This window comes from Diachasmimorpha longicaudata, chromosome 3, assembly GCF_034640455.1.
Source record: "Diachasmimorpha longicaudata isolate KC_UGA_2023 chromosome 3, iyDiaLong2, whole genome shotgun sequence".
NCBI classification, from domain to species: domain Eukaryota; kingdom Metazoa; phylum Arthropoda; class Insecta; order Hymenoptera; family Braconidae; genus Diachasmimorpha; species Diachasmimorpha longicaudata.
Genome location: NC_087227.1, coordinates 9,975,109 through 9,991,209, shown reverse-complemented (window position 1 = coordinate 9,991,209; position 16,101 = coordinate 9,975,109). Strand labels below are relative to the sequence as shown.

General features: G+C 39.4%; 2 protein-coding genes across 6 annotated transcripts; one reads left to right on the top strand and one right to left on the bottom strand.

Moving 5' to 3' along the window:
• Window positions 1-1,699: 1,699 nt before the first annotated feature.
• On the bottom strand, window positions 1,700-11,363 carry LOC135160641 (cytochrome b5 reductase 4). 4 transcript variants are annotated; one of them, XM_064117399.1, is made up of 10 exons: window positions 11,225-11,363; window positions 8,966-9,242; window positions 5,242-5,412; window positions 5,058-5,158; window positions 4,824-4,962; window positions 3,946-4,428; window positions 3,328-3,622; window positions 3,142-3,228; window positions 2,906-3,064; window positions 1,700-2,454 (listed from the first exon to the last, which is right to left on the bottom strand). In XM_064117399.1, exons 2-10 carry the CDS (start codon window positions 9,216-9,218, stop codon window positions 2,400-2,402), a joined length of 1,743 nt encoding a protein of 580 aa, XP_063973469.1. In that variant the 5' UTR covers window positions 9,219-9,242; window positions 11,225-11,363; the 3' UTR covers window positions 1,700-2,399. The 4 variants fall into 4 exon arrangements, with proteins under 4 accessions (XP_063973469.1, XP_063973468.1, XP_063973471.1 ...); XM_064117398.1 differs by lacking the exon at window positions 11,225-11,363 and adding an exon at window positions 10,352-10,491; XM_064117401.1 differs by lacking the exons at window positions 8,966-9,242; window positions 11,225-11,363 and adding exons at window positions 5,903-6,086; window positions 6,773-8,100.
• Window positions 10,357-16,100, top strand: LOC135160642 (fatty-acid amide hydrolase 2). Of its 2 annotated transcripts, none has more exons than XM_064117404.1 (7): window positions 10,357-10,478; window positions 13,371-13,591; window positions 13,885-14,088; window positions 14,178-14,383; window positions 14,479-14,800; window positions 15,033-15,422; window positions 15,540-16,100. In XM_064117404.1, exons 2-7 carry the CDS (start codon window positions 13,400-13,402, stop codon window positions 15,816-15,818), a joined length of 1,593 nt encoding a protein of 530 aa, XP_063973474.1. In that variant the 5' UTR covers window positions 10,357-10,478; window positions 13,371-13,399; the 3' UTR covers window positions 15,819-16,100. The 2 variants fall into 2 exon arrangements, with proteins under 2 accessions (XP_063973474.1, XP_063973473.1); XM_064117403.1 differs by lacking the exon at window positions 10,357-10,478 and adding an exon at window positions 11,356-11,500.
• Window position 16,101: the final 1 nt, after the last annotated feature.

The window sequence follows — 16,101 nt, the reverse complement described above, 5'->3', positions numbered from 1 at the left end:
TTGTGAGATGTTATTGGTATTTACGGGATGTTCCCCACGTCGAGAATATCACAGATGACCATTTTCACAAGAATTTGATGAAGAGTATTTTTAAGATTTCCCCTGCAATTTTCTATTTTTTTTCTTCCCAAATCCAGCTCAATGTCACTCCCCTACAAATTACTGGCCAACCCTCCACGAAGAAACAATTTTCATCTCTAATACTGCACCTCAAAATCCTACGACGGAACCCGTTGAGCGTCGAATCTCCGTGACCCGGCATCACCCTTGCTTAACCACGGAAAATTCACCACGTGATAAGTCACCAAGAGCCCTCTCACTGCAAGGAGTGAATAAAAAATGAACAACATCAAGGGAAAAACCCGCCAAGTGAATGCTCCCTATGTGTGGTCAGACACAGGGTTGAGCGATCGAAGGCGTCAGACGGAGGGAGTGAGAGCTCACGTTCATACGTATCAATTGTGTTTTCCATTTTAGCTTTCATTTTCCTTTTCTCCAACACCTCCGACAAATCGATTCAATTCCTTTGCAAGAATAGAATGCTTGTGGCATCCGATTCCAGAACCGGTAACTCCCGGGGCTTTATCATTCCATTTCACTTCAGACGAGACATGTTCCTGAATTTTTCAGCGACTCGCGAGTGTCAATTTCCCAACCCCCGATCAATTCTCCCCAATATTTTTATTTTAACAAAAATAGAATACATTCGTGAGTGATTGACTAGGAATTTGGGTAATGATGAGTCTAGATGCGAGTTAGGAGGAGTGATGAAGGTTTAGGTTTGTCCTTGCATGTGATTTATAGTAAATTTTAACAAATCATTGACCTAAAACAATTTTTAAAAATCTATGGAGCGTCTTAATTTATAACGATAACATAGTTTTATGTTTGATGTGATAAATCAACACGTCTTAAGAACATAGTTTTAGCAGAGCAGAAACGTGGGACCTCTGGCGATTAATTATCCGTAAGAAGTCAGCCGGCGATGGCCAAAAGGAATTCGCTACACTGGCTTGTCTGATTTTATGAGGAAGAATGACATGTCAGTGAAAGGAAGTTCTTAACAAAGTGTCTAGAATCGATCAATAGACTCACCTCGAATGACACGGGTCACAGGAAAATTGACTCCAGTTCTTGCCGCAGTTTGCATTATCAAACTTCACCCGAGCTGACGTCCATGTGGCAAGGGAATTATTAATGGAGGATGTCAGTGAGGGATTAATTCACTGATGTATTCAGTCAGAATTTTCTGAGCTCTCCGCTGGGGGTATCAATGAGGAATTAATCCACTCGTGATCCTTCATTCACTATTCAGTTAAAATTTTCTTGCTTGGACACTCGATTCACGTGGAAAAAGTTTCGGGTGCAAATCCTGCTCGATTGGGTGTGTTGTGTTGCTAGAATGGTAGACTCATATGGGCTGAAATTCAGCAATTGGAGCTGCATAATTTCATTTTTGATGCGGCAGATAAATTAACAACTGACAAACACTCACTAGTGTATTCAATGAGAATTATGAAATCAGTTCCGGGTTAATTTGAAATCGGATGGGTTGTCGGTTATGATAGAATAGTCTCGGGTTTCAATCTACTGCTTCATTAGTCGAATGTAAAAACCAGAGTTGGTGAGCAATGAGAATAAATAAAAGACCAAAATGATGTGATCTCATTCATGAAATCATCTCCAAAGTTCAGAGAAATTATTTGTGTCAACGATATCATCAATTTATTCCAGTTACATTATGTGTTTTTTTTAGTTCAGGTGCAAGTCACATACAAATATAGCCCTCCTCCTTATTTACATGTAATTAATGTACATAATTCTACGACTCATGGAACATTTCAGCACTTAGTCCACTTAAAATTCTCAAAAAGACATTTTCATCATCTGTACAACTTTCTTCATTAATCTGACCTCTAAATTCCACCGACGTCTTATCATAACAAGTGTTCTCTAAAATTTCATCTATAAATTAATGAATTATGGTTGAACGTTACCCGTGGTGATTCCCATTAATATTTAACTATGTTTACAATTAAAAGTTGACCACGTTATGCGCAAAAAGATGATAAAATTCTTTGTACTCTACTTATCACGGAGACATCAAAGAGATGGAGAAACTGGCAAAGAACTCTTCAATCGTGAATGTTTCTGTTTCTTCTACAGCAAAATTTTCATCAAGCCATTGAGAACCAAAAAATTGAATTACTTTCACTATTTTTTTTTCCTCGGGCCATTTGGAAGGATGAAGTAGCTTCATATGTTTCAGGCAGGTATGACCCAGCCAACCGGGAGCTTAGTAATCGATAATTCATCGATCAGGATCACTAATTGTTTCAGTCGTTCAATCCTTAAATGGGTTATACTTGGACCAATTAGTACTTTCGGTGAGGCTAAAACTATCCATCGAATTCGTGCATCTGAGAGGGTTGCCAACCTAGTTTCAATAACGACCTGAAAATTAATTAGACTGATTAATCACTGAAATTCCAAATGGATCGAACGATGTTTCTCTGATAACTTTGATTATGAATATCTTGAAATGAACGACTATTTACGGAAGGAGAAGGCAAAATTGTCGGTTCTTCTCATCTGTTTCCACTTAAATCTAATGAATATCTTGACAAACAATTTCGGTAAAGATTTACGGTTCCTTTGAGATCCTGTACTCTTTTTGAATGCTTGTCCCACAGATTTTTCAAATAAAAAAGCTCAAGGGGACCTCGTGAATAAGCCGAGACGTCGGCAATTCGAGAAAGGGCTCTGAAATTTGTCTTTGTTTATCCCCCTCTACCGACGGAAGGACCGACAACCCTTTCCGTGCAGTTCACATCTTCAATAAATTTCCAGATATTCCCCAAAGACTTTGTTCTCTCTTCTACTGAATTAATCAAGAAAAATTCACGTTTTTGCAGCAGTCATAAATCCTCTGGGTCCGCACGTAAAGACACAGGCCTGCTTGTTACACGCGCCAATAACTTCTTTAATTAAATCCTCGGAGACAATTCCACGTCTGCCTTCCCAATTTTCATCAGCCTGCGAGAGCACGTGGACAACATTTAATCTGGAAGGGAGATCAAAAGTGAATTATCTCCACATAAGTTATATTTCGTACAAAAGAAATGAAAAGTATTCCCTCACCTGTTATCAGAGCAAACCCTGTCCAACTGCTCTCGATAGAAAATACTCTTCTCATCTCTGTTGAAGTTAACGAGATTTATCGAACTCCTGTGAAAAACAATTCTCATTATCCCAATATTTTTATCGCAATTCACTGAATCCTGAATGACGATCGTTATTCAACTCTCAATAACGAGCTCCACTTACACATTGCGTCGGCCGAGTGACCGATGAATAATACCCAGCATTGGTGTTAATCCAGTGCCTGCGGCAAGCATGTGAATGGCGGTGCAGTCATCAAAGGATTCAGCCACAAAGGTACCCAGGCTATTACTCAAACTCAGGCATTGCCCTTGCTGCAGAGCTGTTATGGACGGAGTAAGGGCGCCATCGTCGTAACGTTTTATCATCAGACACAGGCTGTTCGGTTTGTAACCAGGTGCCTCGTCATCGGGATGGAGTGAAGGTGGAACTGGGGTGTAAGGCCTTGAGACATCCATACCTAATTGTTTTGCGATGCATTAACGACGAGAATTATTTCTGTTGAGAGATCAGGGACGAAAAAATTTTATGGAAAAACAGCGATATTCAAGTTAATTTCCTGTGCAGTATCATCTATTGATTTGTTTGGGGTCAAACTCTCCGAGATTTAAAATTCAATTTTTCATGTAAAACGGAATCAGTGAATGTGGCCAGACTACTGGTTTATTGCTGGCAATATACTTCAATAAAAAAGTAATAGGATATAGAATTTAATTTTTCACTGAGTTCGCAGGGGTTTTTCAATAAAATTTTCTCATCCGGACAGGTACAATCATAAATTACCTAGTAAACTCATCTTGACGTCTATGTGTCTACCGACTGGCGTTACCTCCATATAATCTCTACATCTTAAAACTAAGAGATTAACGGATTCACAAAGTGATGTGTTACTAACGACTTCCCAATCCCTGTAACATCTATCATTTTTCGTGTCAAAAGCGACAGTTCGGGTTCCGAATGAGTGCCAAAGTTTTCCAGTTGTCTTTGTAAAGGTGAATTCGACCTCCATTGACTCGTAATTTCGACGCCATGTGGGTGGCCACTGCACCCCCTCGTCTAGGTCATACTCGTGACGAATGGAAGTGCTTGAAAATTGAATTTTTAGGGTGAATTCGGTCGGACTCTGATGTGTTAGTTGAAAAGTGGGAGATTGTTGGCTTCGCGATGGCTTGTATACGAAGGTCACTGTGTTGGTCGTTTGCTTCCAGTCGCTTTTGAGTGTCTGAGGGGTTGTCGAGGTCTTCCCGTCAGTTCCTGAAGTTTTCGCTGAACACAACGAGTAATTGATGATTTTTATTGATTTCAGCAGTCGGGAATATGTTTAAATTACACAACTTGTGCTAGATTGTTTAAAAAAAATTCAGTGGAGGAGAGTGGAACAGAAATTTCACTGTTAAAGTTTAACAGTGATAGATATTTTTAATTGGTCAGCCAATGCCAACACTCTGAATTCATATTTGACGAGATGTTTTCGTCTTTTCTACTATGATCTTGAAAAAAATTCTGAAAAAGGTCAAGCAGACCTGTTTCCCTTTATCGTTCAAAAGCTCTGCATATAAAATTAATTTCAAAAGACTCTGGATCACCTCCAAGTGGCTTTTTGTGCCGAAAATTCTCGAAACCACATGGTTGAGCGAGAAAAAAGGAACTTTGTAACTCACCTCCAGCAGCAAGTGGCGACAATTTCGTAATTTTATCATTTCCAAAGGGACTGGTAGGCGCTTCAACTCCATTTCCCCTAATTAACCTTCCCACCACACACTTCTGCAGAATACTCTGGTAATTAACCCACGCGTGCACCTGGAATGAACGATCTACGGATACAAGAGTTCACATTTACCCTCTGATTAATCCACTTAACGACTTTCAAACCTCAGTTGTTGTGACAAACTTACGTCTTCAAACAGTTTAGTCGCATCTTTTCCCACTCCCTTCATCAACTCTGGCACACCACCAGGGTGAAAGTCCATGTACCGGGTAACATTGAACACAATGCCTGGAATAATAAACATTGTTTTGATAAGTCTGGCACATTGTCAACAGTTTCCACACAAGTCTGTCATTCTAATTCATGCAAACCTCGGATAGCAATCCAGGCGTCATTTCTCTGATTGTGTTTCGCGAGTTCTGTGAGTGTTATGACTTGGTGAACACCCCCAACTCCAGTAAGATCAACTCCCGATGAGCCCAGGCGAATCCAGTCCATCAGACTGTGGCCCGGTGCCAGGGCCGTTTTGTTTCTCGGATTTCCTGAGGAGAAAGAGGAAATTATGGTCAGGCGCTCCGGTGGAGTGAAAGATTCGTGACTTCGAGGGGTGAAAGGGTCGTAGGCTGGAACTATTGTGATGATACCATCAACACCGATAAATATTAATAATTCTTTGTCCTTCACACACCCCTCGTCAACAATAATATGTTTCGAGTTAATGACACACAATCCCCAAATAGATCATGAAAAAAATCCACCCCAATTCCACACCTGCAGCGATATATCAATTAAAATTCACCCTAAAATTACACAGTAGTAATCGTGTGTCCTGTCGGGCTTGAAATAATTGTCAGAGAAATTCTAGTGAACCAGACCAGAATATATTTATTTATTTACATGTAATTTTGATCTGTTATTTTAAATCGATTGTTTCCCCTGCGTTCAGCGAAATTAACTTGAGGTCGGGAGACCGAGGGGATGCGATCGGTGAGACTCCACTAATGACAATGTTTTACCCATTATTTTACAAACCATCTCGAATGTGAAGTTCGACCTTCTGCGGTGATCCATCGCCGTCCATTACGGAGCCCGGCGATGCCCCGCAGCAACGAGGCATCGTCAGCTGTTGATCACCATCATCTCATCACAATTATGTCACTGAATTCGATCGCAATGTTTTTATCACACTGTAATAGTACACGTGGCCTACTCCGATCTGTGACCGAGGTGAGGGCGGAGTGAGAAGGGAATAGTGTACGGTGGGAGAGTTAGCTACGATTCATCGAAACATTTGCGCATGTGAAATTCTGTGAGTGAAAATTTTCATCTTCCTCACTTCGTCTACAGTATTTGGAGAGCACACATAGAGCAATTCTATTGTTTGAATTTACCCGGCATCGCGGGATAATAAAGCCAATGGTACATACAGATACGGAAAACTTTAGTCGTGATTCAACAGAAGAGACGAGAATTTCTGGGGAATCGAGGGCAACTGGAGTTTTAAAATGGAATGAGTCAATTTGAGCTTTTTTTAGGAATGCGCCTGAAGTCATGAAATATTGTGAGATTTTTCAGCGAATTTTTCATGGGAGAGATTTTCGAAATTTCTCGTGAATAGTCAACATTTTTCAAATCTAATTTTTAGTGAAAACAATTTAAATTCAGTTAAGAGCAGAGAGAGAATTCGTTGTTGTTCTAATTCCAAGCGACATTGACCGTTCAACTACTTCACAATTGAATTTGAAATCACATGTAGTCGGCTAGTTTGGTCGGACAGTTGTGTTTAGCAATTGAATTGTAATGTTCACCTGAATCCCACTCTCTTGATTATCTTGAAATAAACCCAATAAATTCCTTCAATTTTTTTTACGGCAAACAAAATTATGGCAAAAATTTTCCTACCCCTTTCGAGTCTTGAGATAATGAACCGCACAAGAAAAATTTTGCTTTGCACTTAACAACCGATTTTGTGGCACAAAGTGTTGGCGGGACAAAATTGACGTTAAAAAAAGGTGTTTGATGAAACAATGTTTACACGGGCACTTCCGCTCGCGAGAATTGGTGAATGTACTGTGTGGCACTGGGTCGTAGAGCACGCGGTACCAATATACCCCCAGTGAGAGACAGATAGATCAATATAGTTGCCCGCCTTTACTCGCTCAGCACGCAGGACCTTTCGAGCTCGCTCTTTCTCACTCAACCTCTTTCATTCTCACTCACACGCCTACATTTTATTTTCAGTATTTCAACGGGTCAACAAATTCCGATCTGATTGTTGAGGGCTGACAATGAATGCGAATATACCCAGTACTCAACGAATTTGTTCTGACAATTTGAAAGATGGCGATGGGGTGAATGAGAAAAATGAAGTTGGACTTGTACTTCTGGGGTGGATTGCGAGGGAAATGGGGTGGTAACGATGTTACGGGCACGGAAATTATTTCAATCTTCTGGGAACAGTCATCCAAATGACATTTACTGGACAAATGTTGTTAGGGGATTAAGAATGGGGTGATGTCCATTGGGTTGCGAAGTGCTAGGGTCAGACCGAACAACTGGAGATTTAGTTCTTGATGGATGGAAGATAATGGGTGAAGATGAAATGGGCAAATGCTTTTCTGTACCAGACTAGAGCGAAGAGATGCAGAGGACGAGATTTATTCATGTGTTTTGAGGAGAACCTGGAGAGCGAAATCTCTCAACTACTTCTTCAAATTTATTAATTGATCGCTGAGAATTTAATGAAGAGATTTTTAGTTTCTCTGTAATTTTATGGGGAAAAGTCTTCGGGTCAATTTAATATGATTGCAATCATCTGAAACAGCCCATCAGAACGATATTTCCTTCCCAAACAACATACGGAAGGAGAATAAAGTCGAACAGAGTCAATTTGAAGTTGATACTGATTTCATTCTGTTGATTCAAACTGAAAAGGGATTAATCGTATTATTTCTACAGTCGAGCATCCCCGGAAATTGATTTGAAATTTGAATGGAGAGATCGACGAATGTGTGCATTGTACTCTCCTGTTTGAATTCAAATTGATGAGGTACAATAGCCTGAAATTTCCATACCTCGATAACGAGAGAATAGTCGTTAATATCAACGCTCACACAAATTATTCCGGAATTCTTCGGATCGCGTTGATAGAAACAAATGATTGAACTACTGTTTCCTATCAATTGGAGAGAATTATGAGCCTTAAAAATCACAGAAGGAATCACAGAACAAGTTCTCAATTGCAATTCCTCCTGATAAAGCTTTAACTATTTATGCCAAACTGGGAAATACTTCTCAAAATATTTATTTTAACAAAAATGTTTCATTTTCTCAATGGAAAGTATTTGTTTTTAGTCATAAATAATACCGTACCGCGTTCTATAATGCAAAACCCTTAGGGATCCCCATGAAAATCCCCGGAAAACGATAAAAACTTGAAACGGTGTCAGGACTTCGTGGCATGCTGTCATGGAATATCTCGCAGTGTCTCAAATCAACTTGAAACGGACGAGAATGTCGTGGAGAATGTCAGACACTTGTTGCCCCCTCTGTCCCCCCTTCAAACTCAACAGGTTTTGAGAAATGACTAGTGTGTTGGTAAATCGTTATTGTGTCTCTCATTCTTTTTCCGACCACTCGAATCAGACACTCGGGCTCTCATTTCATACCGCGGAATTAGACTCGGGTGATAACGAGTGGATCAATATTTGAAGGGAAAATTGTGGACGAGCGATGAGGAGAGTGAGGGGAGGAATGACGATATTCAAGTATAATTTCGTAATTTTATAACAAACGCTTGGAGTCGAATAATTAGCGAGAACCGAGGGAGAAGAATTTTTGCAAAATGTTATTTGAATCTAGTCGATCATTTCACTACGTTGATCGTTGATTGCGATATAATCAATGGATTTCTGATAATAAATTCGTTGAATTGCGTAATCGAAATGAGGCCAGAATTTATTATAGATTGGATTGAAGAGAAACTTCAGATGTGATCGAGATATGGTTCCATTTAGAGGCTAAACATTTTCTTCGAGGAAGGTCAACGAAAATTCTAAATGACATCAATCAAATTGTTATTAAAAATGAACTTGCCTGTCGCAGATCCACTTCCCGTCAGACTCTTACTCGATTCCAATGCAATAGCGGATATTTGTTTGACTCGAGCAACTCCGGTTGGCAGTAGCACCGAACTCTTCGCCAAGAAACTCGTTGGCGATGACGAAGGCTTGATATCCACTCGCTTCATCGTCTCCGTTACGCAATTACTCCTAATATCAGTTAATTTGTCACTGTCTTTTGACCTTGAGCCCTCGGACTGCTGATTACTATCTGCGGCCTCCATCATCACCAGAGAATGTCCTCATCTAACCTGGGGGACATTCATAAGACCTTTATATACGAATTTTTGTCGGTGAAAAATTATTCTTGAAATTTTGAATTTCGCGCCGGAAAATATAGATGTAATACGATCCACGAGCTGGCAGCATCTCGCGCGGGCCCTTTGAGGGGGATTCCTATCTTTCCCGGTATTCTATCATAGGCTTAACAGCGCTCCCATCGACGGGGCGGGAAACCAAGGTATTTCAAACTTCGAAGAAATAATTATTCTTCAGAGGCTGAATTTTTTATAAATATTTCCGAGTCCAAAGGATTTAGAAAAATTATTATGGACATCTGTTTGTACAGCCAAATGAGAGCTACCAAAAAATTAACATAAACATCTCAGCAATTGTGTCAGTCAACCGATATTTACAAATAATACTCCTTTATAAAATAAATTCCAGTAACTGTAGTTCAACTAAATCATTAACCCTTTCATTCTTAATAATTAAGAAAGGGCAGAGTGGAGTTCACGTAGATTTTTTCATATTCAAAATATTTTTTCAAATTTCAGCGGAAATTTTGGCTGTTCAATTGTAATTGTTAGACTAGACGATATTACCAATAGAAAATAACTCCTGTACCCGTATCACATTCTCATTTGTGATAGTTTAATTACTCAACTAATTGTCGCGAAATGAGACGACCCCCTTTTCATTTAACTTGGCGCAACTTCAACTGCATATAGTTATGCATTAAAGCATGCCTCAAGTACCGAAACAATTTAATTAATAATTCGCAACTACTCCGAGCATCCCTCACGTCAAGTTAATAGACAAAATTCAAAGTTTTGTGCTTTTGCCGTAGCTTTCTCGGTCCTGTTTCATTATGTTCAGAACCCAATCTGAACTGGAAATGTTCACCATAGGGTGACATCTCCAGGGCTGACCTAATTGCATTCAGCCTAACGGGTTTATCCACCCTTACTCGACAGTTAATTAATTTTCCCACTGTTACCCCCAAAGTTTTGTCTGCATAACCACAACGAGACAGTACTATTGTCAAATTAATTATCGCTAACACGAGATAACATATGAATCGAGGGGTATAACCTCGAAACACATGATCTGAGACAGAATCATCTTGGTTATAACTTACAGGAGTCGTCGGTGATTGCTCGCTGACAAGTGCTCGGTAATAAAATAACTCCGACTCTTTCACAGGATTAATCAGTGACAAGTGGTCAACAATTGGCGGTGAGACTTCTTGCCTCGTCCACACGAACGTGAGTTCAATCACTAGCTAAACACCAACGCACCCCACTCACACATTTACACACTCACGTGCAGTTACGGGTTTTTCCGACGTTTCTAGTATTTTAAAGTGTCGACTCTCGCTCCATCCAGACATGACGCACTCATAAAAATAACAATAAATATTTATGGCAATTTTTTTGCACCGTTTCAACACTTCGGAAGTTGAATTTTTTATTCGAATCAAATTCGGAGAATTTCGATATAATGTCAAGGGGTGATCAAAAATGGATCCGCTGCTCATCACTTTGTCGTTGAGTTATTTATTCATCCCACGTAAAGATCTTTGAGAATAAGAAACTGTTTATAAAATCTGCAATGCGATATTTTTTTGCTACACTTTTTTACCCCAGTGTGATTGTGGAAATTTTTTACAGCCCGACGAGTCGATCTTAAAGTACATTATACATCGATTCATCGGTGATTGCTTCATTTATTGATTTTAAATTGATCATAATAGCTTGACATGGCTCGTTGCAATCTGTTATTCCAATACAATTTTCCGAATACTTTTATTCTCCCAGCCAGAGAGGATTATAAATCCATTCATTAAGCATTAATTAGCTCATTCAATCAGTTATTCATGAAAAATGTTTGTATTAACATTTTTCAATTTTAAAACGCTTCAATTCCATTATTTTATCGAACGGAATTTTCGGGAATTCACTGGTGTCGGGAGAAATGGATATTGCAAAAAAGATGAAGGAATTTACTGTACCATAGTGCGCTCTACAGGCGGCATCATCAAACCGCCCCTCTCATCGTACGTGAATACGAGCACAGGCAAATGCCACAAGGGCCACAAGCCACAGTAGCGAATCGTCTCGTCGCCGACGGACGTGCGAAAATCACTCGCTCATACATCCGACGTACTTTTACTATTTCCCCTATCTCCCGATTCCGTGTGATAATTTAAACTAAAACGCTGAGTGACAATTCATTGTGTCAATACCACAAGGAAATTGTGACAATTCATCTCGTCGGATAATTATTAGTGAGTACTCGATGAATTAATTGAGCCGTCACGTGCACATCAGCGAGTTGTGAATGTCAGATGAATATTATTGAGGGAATCGTTGTGTCTGACTAGTACGGGGTTATCCACTTTCGCATAACTTTCCCGGTGAACAGACATAGATTTCTCGGTGCGTTCGATTGAGGCGTCTTATCGGCGTCTCGTGGGGACTGATAAGCGATTATTTCAGATACCGAACACCTGGGAATGACTGGGGGATAATGACAGGGTGGGATGAATTCGTTTAATGGGGAAAATACGAGTGATGAGGGAGAAATTTTGATGACTTAATGGAATTCTTCGTTTTGCGATTTTCATTGAGGAGAAATTCTCGGAGTTGTTTTGCCATCGAGTGCTTTAACGATCGTGGGATTTTTAAGGTTGAGAAAACGGGAAATTTTTTAATAGAAGAATCATTAAATTTCACTATTTCACGATGGGGTTTTTAGCCATAATATTTTGTGCCTCAGATTTTTTTTAAATAGAGCGAATGGGAGTCTCGAGACTTAATTATAATTGTTGAATTTATTGAATATTACAATTATTGAATTTAATTACACGAAAAAAATGTCATTCTGTTCATTCCCCAGTTCCATGAATTATTGATAATATGTTAAATTAATGTAAATTAATATGTTAAAAAGTGACCTCCCCTTTGATATTTAAAAACGGAAAAATTATGGCATTACAATCGTTTCTTTGGGAGATGCTGACGTTTATTTTGCTCAGACCTTTCCCAACACCGCTGTCCAATGTATCACACATATAATGGATGATGCATCAGATAGTGGAATGTAAAGTGGAAGGACAGTGGTAAAATGACGATAAAGTAACAGAATAATTTTTGATTCGCCGATGTCGATTGCTCATGCCCTCAAAAAAAAAAATAACAATTTTTCATAATTACGAGGGCCTCCTGGACTGATGACGAATCAAATAAGTCAATCAACGACAAATAAATCCACGCGAAGTCATTCGAGACTGCCTCATTACCTCACCATGCTTATGTAAATAAAATAACAAGACTCGTTTTACATTCATCCGTGTGGATTTCGCGGTTTCTCCATTCGTGTGTGCGTTATTTTTTTATTCTGCGCACCGGGAAATAATCATTGTACATTTATAGATTATCTGATTGACCCGTCAAATATACAGTTCATGGATGTTAATAATTTATAATTAAATAAATAAAGTATTACCACCTTCCGGTTCCAGTTTCCGTGATAGCCCGACAATAAATTATTCGACGGCGCGTTCCAAATTGATTACCAATAGTTATACCTAGTTATAAATAATTAAATTATCCACTGGATTTGCCATTGGTACGTCCATCGGGCCCAAATAGGAACCCCTCACCTCAGCTAGGTGGCGCTGGCTTATTTATATCTCCCGCCTCGCGCATGTGCAATTCTCAAACAATTTTTACTCAATATATATTCCAAATCGTTCGTTAATGTCATTATCCACCAGTCTCAGTTAATACTGGGACAGTAATGTATAGTAATAATGCATAACAAAGACTCTACATTTACATTTTTGCAATTTGCATTTATGTTACATATTTCCAAGCGTTTTTCGTCTCTGTATTGATATCGTCGACCGTCTGAGTCTACTTTACCCCATCCAGACTAGACCTTGGACAGTTACTAGTCAATGAATCTTGGAAAATTATTGTTAGAGATACGGAAAAGCTAAAATTAATTTTCCCGACGTTTTTCCGCGTTCATTTAGGTTCGGAATGGTTTTTTTCCTTTGATGATTGTGCTCACATAAAAATCAATCTCTTCATGTTTACGTGCAATTTCCCATTTCCCTACTGAATTATTAACGTAATTGTACGTTTCAATAGGTCAACCGAGGAAAAAAGAAGAGTGAAAAATGGATGAGAGTATGTTGAAACAACTGGGAAGAATCGCCTCCATTATCCATCGATTTATCGAATTCATAGCGCGATGGCTATTTCTTGCGGCAGCGGAAATCACAGGCAAACCGGAAGTCATGCCACCGATAAATAATAATATTACGATGCACAATACCCAAGCATTAGCCATGATGATACGTCAGAAAAAAGTGAGTTTCTCAAATCGTTTAAATGTTCCAGGATACGTCAATGGAGAACATCATTAGTCGATTCTATTATTTGTTATAAAAAAATATTTTTGACCAAAAGTCCGAGGAAAAAAAAATTCACAATGACACAATGTTGGCAGCTAACATTGAGATAATGTCGGGGAATGTTGGCAGCCAACCCCGGGGCTATATTAAATTCAACTTTCTATTTTATCCGCAAAAATATGTTGACAATGACGTGACGAAGACAATTTCTCTCGCTAACTGATGTCAATAAATTTATGTCATCGCAGTTGAAGTGTGTGGACGTGATGAATGCCTACATAGAGAGGATTGAAACAATTCAACCGATATTGAACTGTGTTGCTGAGGACAGGTTCAAAGGGGCACTGGAAGAGGCCAAAGAGTGCGATAAATTATTGAATTCCCCAGACGCTCCGTCTGCCGAGGAACTAGAGAAAAATAAGCCCCTTTTCGGAGTCCCCTTTACAACGAAGGTAGAAGAGAACACTTACATCCTCTCATACTGAATATTCATGAAGTTTCTTCGAGACCAGACTTGTTAATGTATTCACACAATTTTCAGGATTGTATTGGCGTTAAAAATATGAAACAAACCGCTGGATTACTCGCGAGAAAAAATATTCGTGCTGAACGTGACGCTGAGGCTATTTCGTTAATGAAAAAAGCTGGAGCGATTATTATCGCTACGACCAATGTTTCCGAGCTTGCAATGTGGTGGGAGTCGAGTAATCTGGTGTACGGAACTAGTAGGAATCCCTATAACACATGGTGAGAGAGTAGAGTAGCAAAATTCTAAAGATAAAATGTTTCGTAAGGATTATTTTGAGATGATAAAATACTCAATTATTTGCCTATAATTTCAGGCACATTGTCGGTGGGTCTTCTGGAGGTGAGGGTTGCATTCAGGCAGCAGCAGGTGCTGCTTTTGGCGTTGGCTCGGACATCGGCGGCTCCATCCGAATGCCCGCTTTCTTCAATGGAATATTCGGTCACAAACCCTCCAAAGGAATTGTATCGAATGACGGACAACACCCGAGTACCCAAACTGATGAGCAAAATGATTTATTGGGAATTGGACCCATGTGCCGTTTTGCCACTGACCTGAAACCATTGCTGAAGATAATGGCTGCTGAAAATGCAGGAAAGCTGGATCTCAATGCGAAAGTTGATCTCTCGAAACTCAAAGTACATTTCAATTTTATTACTTATCCTGAATAATTATTAATCATTTCTTTTTAAAATGAATTCCTGGATATGGTCTCCACCTCCATCAATATCTACTCCAATCTCATGAACACTTAGCAAAACCTGAAGTTACTGAAGTTGCAAGAAGTTCACGTCTCTCTTGAATTGACCTATATCCCTTAGCCCGTTTTCTGCTGCACTAATCAACTCATTAATCTTCTAATTCCAACAGTTTTATTACATGGAAGATGATGGAGGCCAATTTCTGGTGTCACCAGTCTCCAAGGACATCAAATCGGCAATGGCTAAACTGCTCTACACCCTGGAAATAGCCCACAACGTCAAAGCCGAGAAAATCAAGATAAAAAAATTCAAGAAAAGTCTAGCCCTGTGGTTCGCGAATATGACATCCCCAGAGGCCAAGGACTTCGCCTGGGAATTATCCAATAGGAAAGGACGTATCAGTGTTTGGTGGGAATTTGTCAAGTGGTTCACACGCACCGGGTCCCACACATTTGTCGCTATATTTACTGCAACCTTTGAGGGATTGAGCATGAGATTCAAAGATGACAAGAGGGCACGACTGCTGCAAGAGAGTCAAGATCTCAGAAGAGAGTTTTCGGTAATAATTAGTCATGTAGTTGTGCTAAATTGTTGCAATAAGTTCCGGTGAATATTCGTAATTTTTCTATGAAATTTTCCCCCGAATATATTTTTATTTCCCCTGATTTTTTTTCAGGATTTACTGGGTACAAATGGCGTGTTCCTCTACCCAACACATCCAACCCCTGCACCATTCCATCACGAGCCCCTTCTGAAACCCTTCAACTTCGCCTATACAGCAATTATCAATGTCCTCGGATTGCCAGCAACCGCCTGTCCCCTAGGACTCAGCAATGGCCTACCAATTGGAATTCAGGTTGTCGCAGGTCTCTATCAGGATCATTTGACCCTAGCCGTTGCCGAGGAAATCGAACGTGCCTTTGGTGGTTGGCAAGTGCCATCAGTTAAACAATGATTCCACAATTACAGTTATTTACAAATTGTATGTGACTCATTCCAAACTTATCCATGTCTTCGTGATAATTTATGAGACTCTTTCTGCTGGGGAAAAATCTTGCCACCTGTCTAACTTATCATGTTCGTGATGATGAATATTTTTTTTACCATTTATTTCGATAAATTTATCTAGAATTATTCTATTTCTAAAAATTCATTGTTGAAGTATTTATAAAATTTATACTGTTTGTTGTGTGAAGAGTCAATTTGCCGATGTGAAAATACAATTTTTGTATCTATAG